This window comes from Empidonax traillii, unplaced genomic scaffold (genome assembly GCF_003031625.1).
Source record: "Empidonax traillii isolate 1590-97213 ecotype Southwest subspecies unplaced genomic scaffold, ASM303162v1 scaffold2:size4533513, whole genome shotgun sequence".
In the NCBI taxonomy this organism is placed as follows: domain Eukaryota; kingdom Metazoa; phylum Chordata; class Aves; order Passeriformes; family Tyrannidae; genus Empidonax; species Empidonax traillii.
The window spans coordinates 3,586,556-3,604,007 of NW_020955195.1; the positions used below are offsets into that span (position 1 = coordinate 3,586,556).

Sequence of the window (17,452 nt, forward strand, 5' to 3'; positions counted from 1 at the left end):
CAGTTTTTGTTAATTTTCAGTCTTCATGTCCTTAACCTTGGTATAACACAGTATAGCAAACATAAATGTGCTAGAAAAAGGTTTGCTTTTTTAGTTAACTTTTACATACTCCTTAGAAATAATTCACAGCATGCCTGCAGCACAGCACTGAAATTGTTTCCCTGCTGTGTTTGACATTGTCCAACACAGCCTGATTGTGAGCCAGTTCTGCCAGTAAAACCAAACCAGAAAATTGTTCTTATGGTTTCTTCTGATCAGTAGTTTCTTTGTAGTAAAAGTCCTGAAGCTTACTCTCTCTTATGTGTAGCCAAGTTGCTTAGCTTAGGTATCCTTTGGTACCATTCCTACAATAAATATGATGAAAAAGAGACTTCTGACTCTCAGTTTTCTCAGCCTCTCTTCATTTTTCTCTGGAGACTGTTGTAAGGATGCACCTTCCATTAGAATCCCTTTTTTTTTTCCTCTTTTAAAATGAGATTAATCTTGAGTTAAGGGTATTTTTTAACATTTTTTTCTTTATGTTCTGGATTGGTAGATTGATCCATGAAGCTAAAGAATGTCTGGATTGCTAGGATGTTTTATTTGACTTCCAAGGGCAGCTTGTTTTGGCACAGCAGCCTAAGAGTGTCTGTGTGGTATTAACTCCTCATGCTTGCTGCAAGCAGGACCTTAAAAGAGGTATTTCCTGATCAAAGAATGGTTACACAGACCCAAAGCAATATTTTCTCTTAGGACTCTGCTCATTTCCTTTTAGAACAGAAAAGCTAGGCATACCAAGTCAGCTATTCGAATAATAATGTAAGGGAATTGGTTTGTGACAGGAAAATGCTGCCAATTATCGATTCTTTAATCTTGTGACATTTCTGACAGGTTTTACTGCTCTGACCTTATTAACAGTGTGCAGCTGATACACTTTTATAACGAGTTCGTGGAAGTGTCAGTATTGAATCAACTGATACTGTGCGATTTTCAATCCTTGTGAAGGCAGTTTTATTTTGGGGGGAATTTCTTTTTTATCTTTTGATAATGCACTACTTTTCCTTTAACAAAATATTTGTTCTTGAGAGCCAGACAGGGCCTGGGGCACCTGGAGAGCCTCAGTTTGAGTGTTCTTTCTTTCGGAGACCTAAAAAGTTGAAACAAGCAAGTCACATGTTGTGTTGACCTGACTTCTGGTTGTTTTGGGTTTTTTTTAATGTCACAGCAAAGAAACGGCTTCTGCCTACATGGAAGCTCTGTTTCTAGAGCTTCTGCATGGACTCTGTTTCTAGAGTCTGCTAACTGTTCGAGGCACAGCTCTGATACAATTTCCTTCTGTGCTTGGTGCTGTATGAACCAGCCATGATAAATGAGAGAGACAGAGCAGCTTTGCTACCTTTTGTGCAGGTGATTAATTATAAACTTGAGCAGAGGATATTCTGCCTATGCCATGAGCCAGAACACTGAACACTAACTCTGTTACAATCAAAATCCAAAACTATGCTTATTTGTAAAAAAAAAAAGAATATGGATATATAACAACACAAGTGACACTGGGAATATCATATGACATATAAAGCACGATGAACAGCAGTTAACGTAAATTATTACAGAAAGTGACTAGACCTGGAAAACATGGTCTAGTGGACCTCAAATCCAAGATTAATACAATAAGAGAAAGAAAACCAAAGCAAACAAAACCCCACCGCATCTGTAGTATGTACAAACAGTGGTGGAATTTTTCCAACGTACGAGGATCACAAGTTACAAAGCATTGCTCCCTTTACTTGGCCCAAGTATGTTACTTGTAATACTTCGTTAGCATTGCATCAGAGAAGACCAGCCAGGCAGTTCTGACTGACCTATCAATCCCCTTGTAGGCAACTCACAGGTTTACCTTCCCACCCTACCCTATTTGCTCCTGTTTTTCTTTGAACCCAGGCAGGCATTTGTAGGAAGAAGGTGATGTACTGCATCATGGTTCTGAGGTTTTTATGTTTGATGATCCTTATGTATCCCTGAATTGGAGTTGCATCTACCCACCAGAGGCAACTTATTTTTACAGGATGGTGGTACAGCTACGTGGGTAGTTGTGTGACTGGCAGTTAAAGCCATTTGTTTCTCCTAATCCAGTTTATCTTCTCTTACTAGTTACAAAATCTTGCATCAATCATGTTTCTTCTGGCATCATTAGGGATATCACAGCCTTCAGTAACTAATTATGACAGATTTAAGCCAATATAACAGGTGACTCCAGCAGCAATTTTTGGAATTTTTGAGAGGAACCTGTGATGAATCGTGATTTCTTCTCCTCTGGCAGGTTATGTTATTGAGCCTATGTAATTGAGGAGGAGAGGCAAGCTACATTCCACAATATTTTATACATTTTATTTGTGTGCAAACAGGGGGAGTTGTTTAGGAGCACACCTGGAATGATGGAAGGGGCAGGGCTTTGCAAGCCAGAATTTAAACCATTATGTGTCCAGGATGCTGGATTGATGCACTTTCATGGGAATGGCTTAGCCCTCTTTTTAACACAAACCAGTCATTAACCCTGGGAGATCCAGGTGACACTGGGCTGACCATGAGCAGAGCACAACAGTCTCATGACATACATGCTGTATCAAAAATGATCATGGTACAAGGGACAAGCCAATCCCAAACTGCCTTACTGCACATCACCTACATTTTGAAGTGAAGGTGCAGGTGATAATCTAACCTGTTCCATGCTTGTCCTGGACTGCATCCTCAGTGGCTGTTCTACATGGCATCTGACAAATAGTGGAGCTCTTCAGGGGAGAATGGCTTGTACATAGCCAAGAGTGTGTCTAATAATTTACCTGTTGCAAATTGCCCCACTGCATCTGTTGCTTTTGTGGTGAATTGTCAGGGAAGACACAAGGTTAAACTGAGCAGTCTGCTGGAAGCTTTTGGTCCTTTGCAAACAGCACAGCATTATGTATACTGTAGAACAGCATTTCCTGCATGCTTCCAAAATCTCTTCCAAAGTAACCTCCTCTTTTCAGAGAGTCTATCACTGAGGGATTGCAGCAAGCCAGGAGAACAGAAATGTTTAAGTTCTTATAGTCTTTCAGGATTTCCTTTAGAGTATTAACTCCAGTGGTGTCCAGAAATGAGATGGATGAGCAATCTACAACAAGGGTTTGAAAATCAATTTGCTTAGGAACTAGTTGCAAAGTGGTTTCTCCAATGCCCAGTCCATTAGCAGTTCTGTGGTTTCCCTTCTGCAGATGCTGCTTTTCCTTCTTCTCATATTTCTTCCTTCTAGCAGCTTCTAGGTTAGGATCTAAGTTGGTCAATCTGTACAGAGACTTTAGGAAGTAGTTTTTATTTGCATAGTAAAGTGGAGCCTCAAAACGAAATATTTTGACCTTTGGAACAGTAGAGAGATTTTCATATTCGAAGTCATCCTCATAAAAGCCCGTGTCTGGGATCTGACCAAGCAGGGCTGTCCGTGGCCGCTGTGTCCGAACAACAATGCATAACATAGAGAAAACAATACCAACCAACAACCCTATTTCTGTGCTGACCAAGGCAGAGGCAGACATGGTAATGACCCAAACAAGTGTGTCCACCTTATTCACGTGGTACCGTGCTGGCACATCTCTGAACTTCCTCAGGGCTCCTCGGAGGCTGACAATAATGATACAAGCCAGGACACACTTCTGCAAGGAGTAGAAGAGAGGTGCCAGGAAGAGCAGCACCAGCAGAACCACCATTGCACTGATTACTCCAGAGACTTGAGTCTGGCAGCCTGTAGACGTTTTGACGAGGGTTTTTGCCAGAGCTGCGCTGGTTGCAAAAGAGTGGAAGAAAGAAGGAATGATGTTGCAGAACCCCACAGCGAACATCTCCTGATTGGCTCGGATGGTGTAAGCATATTTCTTTGCAAACATTTCGGAAAGGGATACAGTGAAGACAAAACTGACCAGGGCAAGAGGCAAAGCATCCACAGCGACTCGGAGCATTAGGTTGAACTGTGGCACCTCTGGAGGAATAAATCCTGTTGGAATGGCTCCAGAGACACTGGATGCATAGATTTCATTTAACTTCCCGTAGTGTGACACCAGTGTTGCCACAACAATAACTACCAGCTCTGTGGGAAGAGGAAATTTCAGTTTATGCTTATACCGATCTCCCAGTTCCTTCGCAGTGACCAGCACCACGATACAAATGGCACTTGTGATGACATCACAAAGGTTGGCCTGAGAAATGTTCCGGAAAATGTTAATCCAGGTAATAACAAGCATCCCATGCCCTTGGCTGCGTGGAATTTTTATTCCAATCAGATATTTCACTTGAGCTGTTAAAATGGTTAAGGAAGCACCGGTTGCAAAGCCGTCTAGTACCGACTCAGATAGGTACATAGATACAAAACCCAGACGAAAGATCCCCATTAGAACCTGAGGAAACACAGAAAAAGAAAAAAAAATACGTGAGCTGTAATGGTTGCCGCAAATAATTAGGCACAGATGGGAGAGAACTAGCTGATAGCATTTGGCTGATAGCATTTGGCTATTTCAATCTGAAAACAGAATTATCCTTTGTTGTTTCCAGTCTGCTTTTGAAACATGTGATTCCCTTTACTGTTGTGGGACCCTACAAACCCAAGAGGTGAATGAGGAGTTTGAGACAGGGTCAATCAAACACTGGTGTGAGGTGACTCTGCTGAAGTGGCTTGTCTAAATTTTATTTCTCATGCAAAAGAGTAGTGGATCCAAAATGCTTCTGTTATACCAAAGCCAATTTTCTCTTTTTCTGTCTCAAAGTGATTAAAGTTAAAATGTACAACCTTTGCAATGTAAACAGAATTTGAATGACAAGAGGTAATATCTCTACTTTAGGTGTTGTATTAAATAGCTTTTAATTTTAGGCTGGTGAACAGAAGGGAGAGTGGAGCAGAGACAGCCTCTGTGGTGTGCGTAAGGTCAGAGGTGACAGAAGTGCTCACAGACTTTCCCATAGCTCAGGATACTGTCCCTAACTAATTCCTTCTCCTTCCTTAGATGCCTTTGAAAATACAGCTTCACAAGGGCATTTTTTTGCTCATAAATGTGATCTGAAATATCTTAGTAAACCGGAAGATAGCTAGTTCTTTCTTAATTCATATATATATAAACAATTAATAGGTTAAGTGTGTTCCTGATGATTCCTTCTGTGTTCTCTTGATATCCTTGTGGTGGGCAGCATGTTTGCAAATCTCAAGGAGTCCAGCATAGCCACTGTCTGAAAAGCAGGCTAGTAAATCTATTTCTCCTCTTGTCCTTTCTGCTTTTGAATTATCTTTGGACAGCAGTTTGGTAGAACGTAGCACCCCCTAGCAAAACACTGAGTCACACGGTCTGAACCTGCAGAATGAGTATGTCTGGGCCTTTATTAAAATATCGAGGGAAACAGAATTACTTCCTCATTGTTGAAGTACACAGTTACCTGGGAATTTCCCTCATGGTAAGATCTGTAGTGGGAAACCTGGTCCCATGAAAGCAACGAGACCGAGAAGCGGTAGAGTATCAAAACAGTGTTAATGGTCTTGCAGAAGACTCTTGTTTTATTTGTGCTTGCTAGCAGCTAAGAAAAAATACCTGTCTCATGCTTTCTCTGAGTTACCTACAGTTAGGCTTCCTGTAGAAAACAGTCCAAGGCACACCTACATTCAAGTGAACTGGTACTGAATCTCTCACTGAAAGAGGGTCAAGCCAAAGCTTAGGTCATACAAAGAAGCCTTAGGAACCTCATACCTTGCCTCTGGATGGCAGCAGCCACTTACCTGATACACTCCAGCCACAAATGTCAAGGCTGTAGCGATGCCGATAGCGTAGCATTCTTTCCCGCACTCAGCATTTATCCCCGCAATTGTAAGGTTGAAGGCAGTTGTGTTGGACAGACTGTCATTCTGCTGAGAGCCATCACCCAAGGCTGGTGGGGCATCATCATTCAAGTCAAACCCAGCCAAGAGAAGTTCTCGGTCCACAACTTGTCCTACCATTAAGCTTATCAAGCTGAAAATGCCAACGGATACGTGACGGGATGTGCCCATTAGGAAATAGATGATGTTGGCGAAGAATGATGTGTAAAGACTGTAAATGGGCTTCAGACCAGCCAGCAGTGAGTATGCGATAGCTTGAGGCACCAAAATGATCCCAATCACTAACCCAGACATAATATCCCCCCAAATGTACTCTTTGCACCGGTACTTGGGAAGCCATCGTAAAACAGGGAAGAAATCCATAACAAAGTTCTTCAGCTTCTGTGGGGTACAGGAGCAGCTCTTTCTCAGCTTAGCTAGCATGACTTCTTTCCTCTTAATCTTCACATGTGTCTTTCTTTCCATGATAAAGAAGGAAGAGGTGCTGTTTTCCGTTCTGGTAGCCTCAAGTTGTCTTTCCATTGTCCCAGTTTACTTCACTTATGTGTTCCTGCCATGTGAAGAAAACATCTGTTAGGTTGGAATTCATGAAGGTTTTTTTTTAGCACAGATGCTTTAATGCTAAAAGTTTGTCACCTGACTCTGCTTCTAAGGAAGCCTCATCCCAAGAAGCACACTATCATAGGGCTACAGTGGCATATAACACTAAGATATAAATCTGCAGATTGAGTCCTTTCTTGCAGATATTAAAGAGTACATTCAATTTAATCCAGTTTGTTTTACTGAGGAAAAAATGGGTTTAAATTAGTAATTTCTTAGTTTAACAAAGATTTCCATCATCTCTTTCAAATGTTCCATCATAAAGATCTCTGTGAACAGAGGTAGCACTTTATGGTGTGAAATAAACGTGCTAGTGAGGTAGGTTATAGTCTTTCTAATAGTGAATGCATCTCATAGTCACTGATTTGTAACTCACATGTGGTATTATTGATCTGTTACTGCAGCTGTTGTCAATGCACAGGAGAAAAATGTTGCCAGTAGAACCTGTAAAGCAGAGTTTTTGGGAGAGCAACAGTTTAGTCTTGTGCAAAAATTTGTACGCAAGCCATTGATGGACTCTTTGTAGTTGCTACTTAACACCAGCTTGTTGAACTGTAGATTGGTTCCAAGTGCAGTTTCTGTTACTCAGCATCTCCTCACAAAAATCACTTTGGCAACATATGGACCATGCATCATGATGGAATCTGTTATTGTTGTGTTACCGAGTGCTGCATGTTAGTGTTTTCAGGTTTAAACACATAGTTACCCTGGTTTTGCTCTCTGGAAATAAGGTGTAACAAATAATTCTGTGTACAGCAGAGCAAGAAAGGCAGTGTTTCCTGTAGTTCTCCTGCATGTTAGTTTTCTAATACACAATGACTAGGAATATCTGCATTTCCCAGATGGAGGTACTTTTGGTGTCTCTTGCCTCGATGGACAGAACTATTTTCTCTAAACTCAACCTCTGCATGTTTACTCAATTGTCAAATTAGGTTGAAATTAGCTTAGTGGATCATAAATAATTTTGGGGCTAGGTTGGGGACATGACTGAGAGGCAGAAGATGCAAGTGCTCTAACTTGCACAGATAAAAAAGTAAAAATAGGAGCAGACAGGAGGAAAATGTCAAACAGACTATGCCAGGTGGCAAATCTTATCCTCTGGTTTGCAGTGGAAAGAAAGAGGCATCTTCCAAGAGTGGATGACCCTGTATGAGTAGTGAGATAAGGAGTGGCTCGTTGACCTGGATGCAGATCGTATGTTCTAGTACAACAGTATCCAGAATCTCTAGAAAAGCAGACCTTCTCCACGCCCAGCCTCTCCCACTGTCTTAAACAGACAGGATCTCCGCAGCAGAGCTTTTCTGGTGCCAGGAGTGACACTGCAATAATGTCAAAGCTTACAAGGAAAAGCTGTTTCTTTTCTCTTTCAGTGTCTAGAGACAGAAGCCATATCCATCAGTTTCCTAAAACTTGAAGTACACTCACTGGCATGGTACTCTGTTGGTATATTTTAATGACTTTTACAGATAATAGTAAGTTTAGACTCTAGTGACAGAAGACATCATTCTCTGTGTAAATTTCATATGGTTTTGTTGTTGTTAAGAAGAGTATTTTGATTTGTTAATGTTTGGTATCACCCAGGTAAAGTGTAGAATTCAAAGGTGAGAAAAAACAAAGGGTTTATGAGTCCAACTGGAAGGATAATTGATTAGCAAAAGAATGGATTGCCAACAACTTGTAAGATTTTGATCCTGAGCAGTCCAAATAGAGAGTGGTGTATTAGAAAGCCTTTTGTCTATCCTACTTAGAAATTAAAAATAACAGGAAGATAATTATCTATAACTAGTGCAGAAATCTTAAACAAGTTCCCAGGTGTTATTGTAAATGATACAGTGTGATTTATGAGGCCATGCAAAATTTAATCACAACTTGAAGCAGGATGTTTAGGTGTTAGAGACAAGTGATTTATAATTCAGTAAAAGGCAGAAAATTTATAATTCAGTAAAACTCTCTTGTTAGAGACCTATGGACTGAGTGTCCAAGTTGAAAAGTAGTTTAGATATGTTTTGAAAAAACAGTAGATTTCTGTCTGTCCCAATTACATAAAACCATTTCTAGCTGCCGTTGTATACATTTCTTTGCGTTTGCAAGTAAGGTTTATTTCGATCATGAGGGAACATTAATTACAATTCAGTGTAATTATTTATAAAGATCAAAATCTATTTTTTATCAATTCCAAGTTTGCTTGGAATTACATTGGGGTCTATCTAATGTACTGCATGGTTATGCTATCACATATCCTAGCATATTCCTGTCCTGCCTGGACAGGAAATAGGTTGGATCTAGTCTTTGTTAGAATGCAAATGTGAGAGAAAAGATAAAAGAAATTGCAACAGCAAAAGAAGAACTTAGGAGCATATGAATAAAACTTACCAAATACAGAATGCTAGCAAGCGTGATAAAGACACTAATTTTTAAGATGCAAAACCCCCAATACTTCCTGTCTTACCTAAATTAGTTTGGAGAATGAGAGGCTTGTGTGTGAGGACAGCAAGTCCTTATTCAAATGCCATTCACTTCTTACAGCCAAGTGAAGTCAGAGAGCCAAGAAATAAGTACTGTGCCCTTCCTTGCTCTACAAACTTAAAAGCTAGTGGGCAGTTCAATATCCAATGAGTGCTTTTTATAGGCTGCATAAAAAAGATTGCATCAGCTTCTCTACACTAGGCTCGCATATTTAATTGTACGGTTTCCGTCTGCCTCCCTCTGAACTCATTCGATTTACCTGGGGGTAATTTGATATTTACAAAAAAACCCCATTGAAATTCACACATATGCGTTGTTTCTGCAGCTTCCTAAGGGAAGATAGTGATTTTTTAATACATAAGATTATCAGAATATAATTTCTTTGGAAATCTATTAAGAGATGTTGTTTATGAATGATTAATTTAGGAATATATCTTAGCTATACTGCCTTAGTTATACTGCTACTTGTAGTATCTTTTGGCAAAACGCCACTAACCAAAAGAAAAAACCCAAACCCGAAACCTACTGCAATAAAATGTGTATCTTCTGCCTTCAGGCTGACAAGAGGCCATTTTCTTAAATTCTTTTTTCTCCTGAAAATAAGGCTTTCCTTCCTGTAAGTAACTGTTTATTCTGCTACATATACTTTAAGATTACATGCCAAATGAACACCATAGCTGTAAAACACTCAGCCCTAAAACCAGATTGGCTTCCAGAAACAGTTAATATTTGAAGTTTCCTCATTGCTTTTAGAACATAGTGAAGTCACACCAAATTATGGAAAGGACACTGTTATCAGCAACACATCTTCCTGCTGTGTAACCCAGGGCTGTGATGCCTGTAGCTCAGTAATAACTTGGTTGCTTCACCTAAAGGAAATGAGACTCCACCTTAGCTGGGTACTGTCCCCTGTGCATTTGTGCAGCTTATCAGAGCTTGGAGCTTCCAGTATTTCTGCCATCTCCAAAGACAGAATGATGGAGAGGAGATCGGTCTGCTCCTGCGCACTTGAGTAAACTCCAGCATTCTGATTTTAGCAGAGATACAACACTAGCCTTCCAAAGTGGTAATACCTGAACGATATGCAGGAACCCTAGGGGATTCCTTTACTGGTTCACCAAATTGACCCATTTTCAGCTTAGACTGTACTGAGTGGTTCATAAGAAAGGGTCAGCCTCTATTTCAGTCTCCCTCTCCCCCTCCAGAGCTTCGCAGAATGTGATGTTTGCATTTTATTCAAGTGAAGTCTTTCCCTCGCTTGCTGAAAGAGCTCTTCTTAGCAAGGATGTGCAGATGAAGCAGCATAAACATAGAACATATCAGCTCATTGCCTGTGATTTTGGTTTCAGAACATCCTGGACTGCTCAAAGCAAGTGAAAGTTTACTTGTGCGCACATTCATGTACATGTATAACATCCATACAGCCACAACAAAAATAGTATTGGTTATTTTTAATTGTATTTTGATGTTTGGAATCTTCACAGTTAAGTTTTTTTTTCAAGTTTCCCTTGACCATATGAGCAAAAACAATTGAGCAGAACCACTGTCTTAACCACTCATTCTTTCGGGTTAAATGCAGTGGCCCAGTTCATCTTGTGAAGAAGAGAAACAAAGCAAAGAACAATTCCACCCAAATAAACTGCCAGCTTTCCAGCTGGCCTTAGTCCCACCTTTCTGCCTGTCTTTTCACTGTGCCAGTGACCTGACCAAATCTCTCTGCAGAGGAAGAGACATCCATCACAGTATGTTCTGTGGGATTTCTCTTTGCAGATTCTTTGGCCAGCAAATTCCGCTGGTATATATATAACTGTTCTGACTGGAAGAGTTGTTCTTTGTGAAACAGCACAGCCCCAAAAAACTTTATTCTTTTGCATCCTTTTGTCTCCCCAGCCTGTTTGTCCACCAGAAAATCCGAAGTTGTACCTCTAGAAAGCCCAAGAGGGAATAAACTAAGCCAGGATGAGCCTGACTCTTTATGCTAAGGAGATCTAAATTCTGTATTTGGGACAGTAGTCACACAGTATCACAACTCTATACTAGAATTGCTCACTCTTGCTAAAGCAGTGATTTCAAGTGTTAGTTAGGATAAAGTCCTTTAAAGAGTTTAACGCAAGTGATGCTTACAGTTTCCTTCATGTTTGAACTGTGAAAAATTAGCTTCAAACTAATGTGGTTAGAGCAGGTTTTGTATTTATAAGCTGAAGTTTATTTGTATTTTTGTTGCATAAATTACAGAAAAAACATAAGAGACATCAGTTTACTTAAATGTTTGCTTGGAAACACTTGTAGCTGCTGAGTTAAACTGTTCATGTCACTCATCTTTCTTATCAGAAACATCTTCTGTCTATAAGAAACCTTTCTTGGTCTCCTAATGGCTTTTATTACCTTACTTTTCTAGTTTTGAGCGTTGACAAAACTTTGAAGAAAATCCCTGGTTAGCTGCACTTGTGGTGCATAGATTCAATATACAGGGCTGTGTTGTGCCTGCAAAACAGATTTTTTTTCAGAGGAAGGTACCTGGAAACTCTGCCCCAGTGCACTCTGATCCTTTATGGTGGCATAAAAACCTGAGCCAGCAATTGGTGCTCTGGACATATTTGAACAGATGTAGGGAGGACATTTAGCTTGTGGGACCTAACTAGTCTGAAAAAAAAAATCCCCTGAGTTGCATATAGTATAATGCAATACTTCTTGAGCACCTACTGCTTTGATTTATTAATCTGTTTTTGTTCTGCAGGACTCCTTAGAAATGTCAGCATAACCTTTAAGTTTTATAAGTGATCAAGGGCTAAAACAAAACACTGTTATACTAATCCAAAAGTGAAAGAGGAAAAAGCATTACAGCTTAGTGGTCTTGACAAGTTAGGAAAACCAGAACAACCCTACAAATTAAAATTGCTGTACTAAGGGGAGATTTATTCTGAGAGTCAAATGATCTTTCACATTTGTGTGTTTCCAATTAAAAGCCTCCAATTCCTAACTTTTATTTCCAATTAGAAATTGGTCTGGGATTTGTCAGGCAAATTAGGCTTTTTTTTTTTTTAAAATGCTTGCATTCACCAGCAACTGAGATTCAATTCTTCCTTTCCCAAGGATTCTCAGTTCAGTGTACCAGTAAGATCGCAGCCACTGACATGTAATAATCCCTCAGCTGACAATCAGGCTACAGTGGAACTCACACAGTCAGCCAGCACCTGTTGTTAAGGCTGGCCCATCAGATAATCTTTGGGAATGATCATACCTTGCCAAATAAATGATCAAGTAGTTTCACTGGTTCTCCAGAGACTTGTTTTGTTCAAGGATTCCAAAACATGCTGGTCAAAATATTGACATGCACTTGAGGGCAAGACAGCATTATTCTTCTGGAGAGTCCTAGGACATGACCACTAAAAGGGCACTTTCTGAGGAATCAAAAAACATTCCTAAAAATCAGACTTCTTGCTTTTGGAAAGGCAGCTGTTCCAAAGAGAAAGTCTGTTTTTTTGTTTTTGTTTTTTTTTAAATAAGTCTTTCAAGATGGCTTTTCAAGATCTTGGTCATTGTTCGCAAAGTTAAACACTAAGCTCTGTTTTGTTCCCTGTGGTTTTACTGGACATTGTTTAGCCATATTAATGTGTTGTAGAGAACACCAAATTGATACACCATTCTCATGTTTATTCCTGTTGCCTTCACTGGCATCTTAGGTTTACTGCATGCAATAAGGACAATATTTTGGAAACCCTCTTTCATACTTAATCGCTAAGAAAATTCCCACTTTTAATCTTTTGAGAAACAAGTAAGCCTCTTAAATATAAATAAAAACGAGACAAATGACTGGTCTTGAACTCTTAGACCAGGGTTGCAGGAAAGATAACTGCCGTACTATTTTCAGACTGCATATTTTACAAACTTTTCCCAGTATCTACCTTACAAGCAATATTTATGAACAAGAATGTAATGACCAAAAAAACAACACCAGTGTGCAAAATAAGTGAAGAGAGGCAGTTTCACACCTTTGAAAACAGGCAAAGAACATATAAACCTGGGTTCAGAGGTGTGGGAAGGGAGACAAATCTCTTACCTGGATGGCTTTTTGACAGGAATGTATCAGCTCTGTTTTTGTGCATTGGAATGAATGAAAGTCTTCAGTCAGGCCTTGCTCTATTTGCATAAAGGATAATTATTAGCTAAACACTCCTCAAGGTAAGAATGGGTGGTTATGGAATCTTGAGCTTGCTGCTTGGTAGTGTGTTGTCACTTGTATCGCTCTGTAAACTTGTATATATATGTAGCACTAGCTGAGGATTTGAGTTTAAATAATGCATAAGATTATTAATTAACTAACACTGATCCGAAAATTATGCTGAGTTCAGGCTGACACATCTCTGACCTTTGAAGCTGCTTGTCGTCTGAGATTTGATCTGGTTTATGCATCCTCATGTGGCATTAGCTTTTGGTTTTACATTTTCAAGGTGTATGAAGAGAACTTCAGTCTTGCTTGGGATTTATGCCCTTTGCAGGCTGTAATAAGTACTGTCCTGCTCAGTGCATAGGATGGGACTGCTGGAGGTCAGAGTTCCATTCCTACATGTCAGCGCATTCAGATCACAAGATCTGTTGCTTCTGTGTAAACCAGAGACTGTGAAATGTAGGCAGATCACAGGACAAAGACTGACTTTCTGTTCATTCTTGTGACAGGTAATTGTGAGTTTGCAGATGATTTTCCTTTGTGTGACTTACTATCTATCCTTATGAACAGACACACGATCTTGACTGGGTTAAGAACTGCAAAAGGTTAAAAGCAAAATCAAACAGAGGTATTTATGAAAGAAATGTTAGATAAAATGTATTTGACTTTGTTGACGAAATTGAGGATTTTAGATTATTTCAGAAAAATTCATGACATTACTACATACAACTCATATCTAGTAACCTAAGTATGTTCTTTAAAAAAAATGCTAAATTAGTCACACAGGGAAGGTTAATCTTAGAACCATAAAATTGTAGTTAAAATTGTTTGTTTGCGGGCCACGACCAGTAACATCAAATCTTCAAAAGTGCATAGTCCAAATATAATGGCCTTGTTCTTCCTTCTGTGCACGTGTCTGGAGTTCATAAATTCCGTGAATTCAAAATCTTAACCCTATTGCCTGCATTATTTAAAATGCCCTCAAACCTCAATTTGTCTGTAATGTACCTTGATGTCATAGTGACCAGGTGTGTGCTTTTAAAAAGCATTAATTTGGCTGCTATTTAATAAGAAAGCGGGGCACACTGAAAGTAATCATCCAGTCTTTTCAAATCCCATATGCGCTCCACCCAACATTCCTTCTCTAGCTCTGGCAAGTGTCCTGTACAGCTTGATATGACGTATATGTAGGGAAAGACATGTTTTGTTTTTTTGTTTTAATGAAAAAATCTTAAGTAGTCTCTGCTGCAGGCGAAACTCTGAGATCTGGAAAGTTCAGTGCGCATTTATGTATTCGAGACTGAGTAAATAAAATCTCCTTCACTATGCATCCCTCTGTCATCCCTCATCTCTACAAACACAGAACCAATGGATTAGCACTTACCGAAGGCACAGAGTAGCTGCAGTAGTTCCACAGCAGTTTTTCTCTCAGCACTCAGTAGCACAGTACCTCAGGAGCACAGCTTTCTAGAAGAGCAGATTAGAAGTTGTGTCATGATACAGTTTGGGTCTTCCCAACTGGTTATCAGTCCAATGGTGTTTACAGTGAGATAACATAAATAAATAGTAGTACTGGGGAAATCTTTGTCTTGTCGTGGGTAATCACAGGTAAAACATAAACTTTAAATTATTAGATTACAGAAGCTACTGGTAGTCTTTGACTTCTTACTCATCCCTACTGTTTGGCTTTAATAAAACTTGTACTATGTGGACCTCAGACAGGAGTGCAGTGCTGACTTATCTTTCAAGTTTCATGGATTTTGAATACTTACTTCAGGTAGCTGAAAAATTGCTCCAGTGGGTTAGACGAGATCAGGGCAGGCGGTGTGTGGAACTGCCCTTACACTCAGTTGTCCATGATTGTTAATTAAGTCCTTTGAAAAAGGATTTTTATTAAAATAAATAGTGAAGGAGGCTTGGCTAATAAATCTTACATTTAGGAAGACTTTACATACCATCAACTGACATTGATTGTAAAATGTCTGAGCTTTTCTGCCTCATAAACAAGACTGCCAGTTGTTTCATCCCTAAACAGCCAGAACTGTGGAATCGAAGCCTGCATGATGATGAGTATGAACATTGCTACTGGTATTTGTAAATCTCAGAGGCAAATTTAATGTAGCAAGGATAGTCTCTGTTAACAAAGATGTGAACATGAAGGAGTGATTATAACAGAACTGTGAAATGAAAGTAGTAAGTCAGGTATGTACCATGGAGGCTCACTGCTGAAGGTGCAGTAGTAGTCTGTGTGCTTGAATTAGAATGCTGCGTGTGTACAGAGAACAGTTCTGCTGCTGCTTGGAAAGAGAAGTCCACTGCCTGCTTTCTCAGGCAGTGCCAAAAGGAGTTATGTGCTTGGAGCAAGCTAGTGTTAGTATTTGGTCATAATTTATCTTCCTTGTGCATCTGAAAGGTCACCCTTCAGTCTTATTTATGGATTTAGTTACCCTGCCCCTTCTATTCAAAACTTTTGCGTATAGATGACATTGTTTGCAGTTCTGTCATCAAGGACGGCATAAAACTACAATGAATGTTTTACTTGTAGCGAAGTTTATACTGCAGGCTCGTTTTCATACATCAGATTTCATCAGAAAGGTGTCCTCTAGCAGCCCAACTCACAGACCATGACTGAACCTTTCTTTAAGTCACTTGCAGAGCCTTTAAATTTATAGTGAAGAAGCAACCAAAAAGCATTTTCTGCTTCTAGATTCATCTTACCATTATTTATTAGTTCCCTTTGCAAAAGAATGCAAACATAACATTTCAACAAGGGATCACAGGGTCTCGCAACACTCTGAATTGTCCATGCCTAGCTGATCTGACTGGCCATGCTCACATGTCTAGAGAGGCCAGATACTAAAATAGCTTATGCTTTTGCATAAATTGCCTCTATAGCCTGTTTCCCGTTTTACATCTTGACTTGGTTTTAAAGGAGGAGGAGGGTGTGGGGGGAGAAGAGATGCAACAGTCTAACCATATTTTCCGAGGCTAACTCACCTCAGCACAGGAAGCTGTTGGTGCTTTGTCTGCCTCTCTCTCTCTCTTCCCCCCACACACAGCACGCTCATTGCTGAAAGAAGGACTATGCTCACAAAAGCAGGCTGGGTAAGAAATGGAAAATGACAGGCCGTGATTAGCATCGGCTTGAAAACATCCATTGTTTGCTCGCACTTCTGTGCCTGTGAATTTTAGCCAGATCACAGCAAGGATTTTGTGAGTTGCTTTGCAAGGTGAAGCTCGAATAATGCTGATTTCAAAGAGGAAAGAAGCTTATTAAGATGCTGCGTAAATCAAAGTCAATTCTATTTTTATGTTTTTAAAAAAATAGGAAGATTCAGCTGAATGCGCAGCCTCCTGGCTGGCCTGTAGAAGAGGCAGTGATTTCCAGCAAATAACAGATGATGCATTCTCCATTTTCGAAGCCAGCTCGTTCCTAAACAACAAAGATTCGCACCCGTCCTGCTTTTTGCGCATGTACCGCACTGACTGGGTGTGTGGATGGATTAACTGTGACAAGCTGTGACATCAGCAAGGGCTGGATGCTGCCTGGCCGTGTGGTTTTGCAATGCATCCTCCCGTTGCTGCTGGGCTGACTCATTCACGTTGTAGGGTGAGTGAATTATGCGTGGTGTGAGCTAGCACAGACCGAAGTCTTCGGTGTTGCACTTCCATGCAGAAGCTGTGCCATAATTGTAAGGCAGGCAGATTTTCAGTCCCCCCTTACACAGATGTTATAGCTGAGGAGCAAATGCAGGAAAACATTACAGCTAATGAATGAACACAGAAGTTCTTCAGTTGTGAGTGCGGTAGGTGGTCTTTGACCTTTGAAAAAGACTCTGAATTAGGTGTATGGTCAGCAAAGCATGTGTAAAAAGCACGGGATATGTTTTGCCTGGGGACCACCAGGGAGGAAGAGTCAGTCTTCATCGGACTGCAGAAGATCAAGTGATCGTGGTTATTTTGGGACGTGGGGATTTCACGGACAGGAGCTGATTTACTTTACCTGATCATAGGAAGCAAGAGCAAGTTGGGCAAGAACATGGCAGAAGCAGCTCTAGTGTGAATGTGTACTGTATTGTTAGTTTCCACTCAATTCAAAAGGGAGAAGTGTTGTTTATTAATAACCCAGGAGCTTACTGATTACTTAGTTATTTATTAATGATCTTGTACTTAAACCTGAAATACCAGATAAGTAGGATTTTTGGTTGACATTGAGGAAACCTGTCGAGAACTGCTGAGAATTCAGCCTCTTGAAAGGTGAATGCTAGTTAGGGCTATTCTGCCCTCCATATGCTCTGATGTCTCATTTCCGTGGTGCTCACTGTCCCCTAGGATCTGCTCTTAAGGTCCAG

The 17,452-nt window shown here is 40.1% G+C and overlaps 2 protein-coding genes across 5 annotated transcripts in view; one reads left to right on the forward strand and one right to left on the reverse strand.

The window, feature by feature from the left end:
* IDUA (iduronidase alpha-L-) overlaps positions 1-17,452 on the forward strand; it is a 42,777-nt gene that overhangs the window by 6,302 nt on the left and 19,023 nt on the right. The gene's annotated exons all lie outside the window — the stretch shown is intronic.
* On the reverse strand, positions 1,003-17,120 carry SLC26A1 (solute carrier family 26 member 1). Of its 4 annotated transcripts, XM_027900839.1 has the most exons (5): positions 17,104-17,120; positions 16,098-16,201; positions 14,485-14,567; positions 5,768-6,416; positions 1,003-4,403 (listed from the first exon to the last, which is right to left on the reverse strand). In XM_027900839.1, exons 4-5 carry the CDS (start codon positions 6,386-6,388, stop codon positions 2,883-2,885), a joined length of 2,142 nt encoding a protein of 713 aa, XP_027756640.1. In that variant the 5' UTR covers positions 6,389-6,416; positions 14,485-14,567; positions 16,098-16,201; positions 17,104-17,120; the 3' UTR covers positions 1,003-2,882. The 4 variants fall into 4 exon arrangements, with proteins under 4 accessions (XP_027756640.1, XP_027756560.1, XP_027756480.1 ...); XM_027900759.1 differs by lacking the exons at positions 14,485-14,567; positions 16,098-16,201; positions 17,104-17,120 and adding exons at positions 6,843-6,910; positions 12,993-13,209; XM_027900679.1 differs by lacking the exons at positions 14,485-14,567; positions 16,098-16,201; positions 17,104-17,120 and adding exons at positions 6,843-7,110; positions 12,993-13,209.

Bases quoted from the DNA above. Each gene is read 5' to 3' on its own strand.
- SLC26A1 (XM_027900839.1), bottom strand. From the start codon at position 6,388: ATGGAAAGACAACTTGAGGCTACCAGAACGGAAAACAGCACCTCTTCC. The intron at 4,404-5,767 runs GTAAGTGGCTGC...GTGTTTCCTCAG, and splicing joins TTGTGGCTGGAGTGTATCAG to GTTCTAATGGGGATCTTTCG.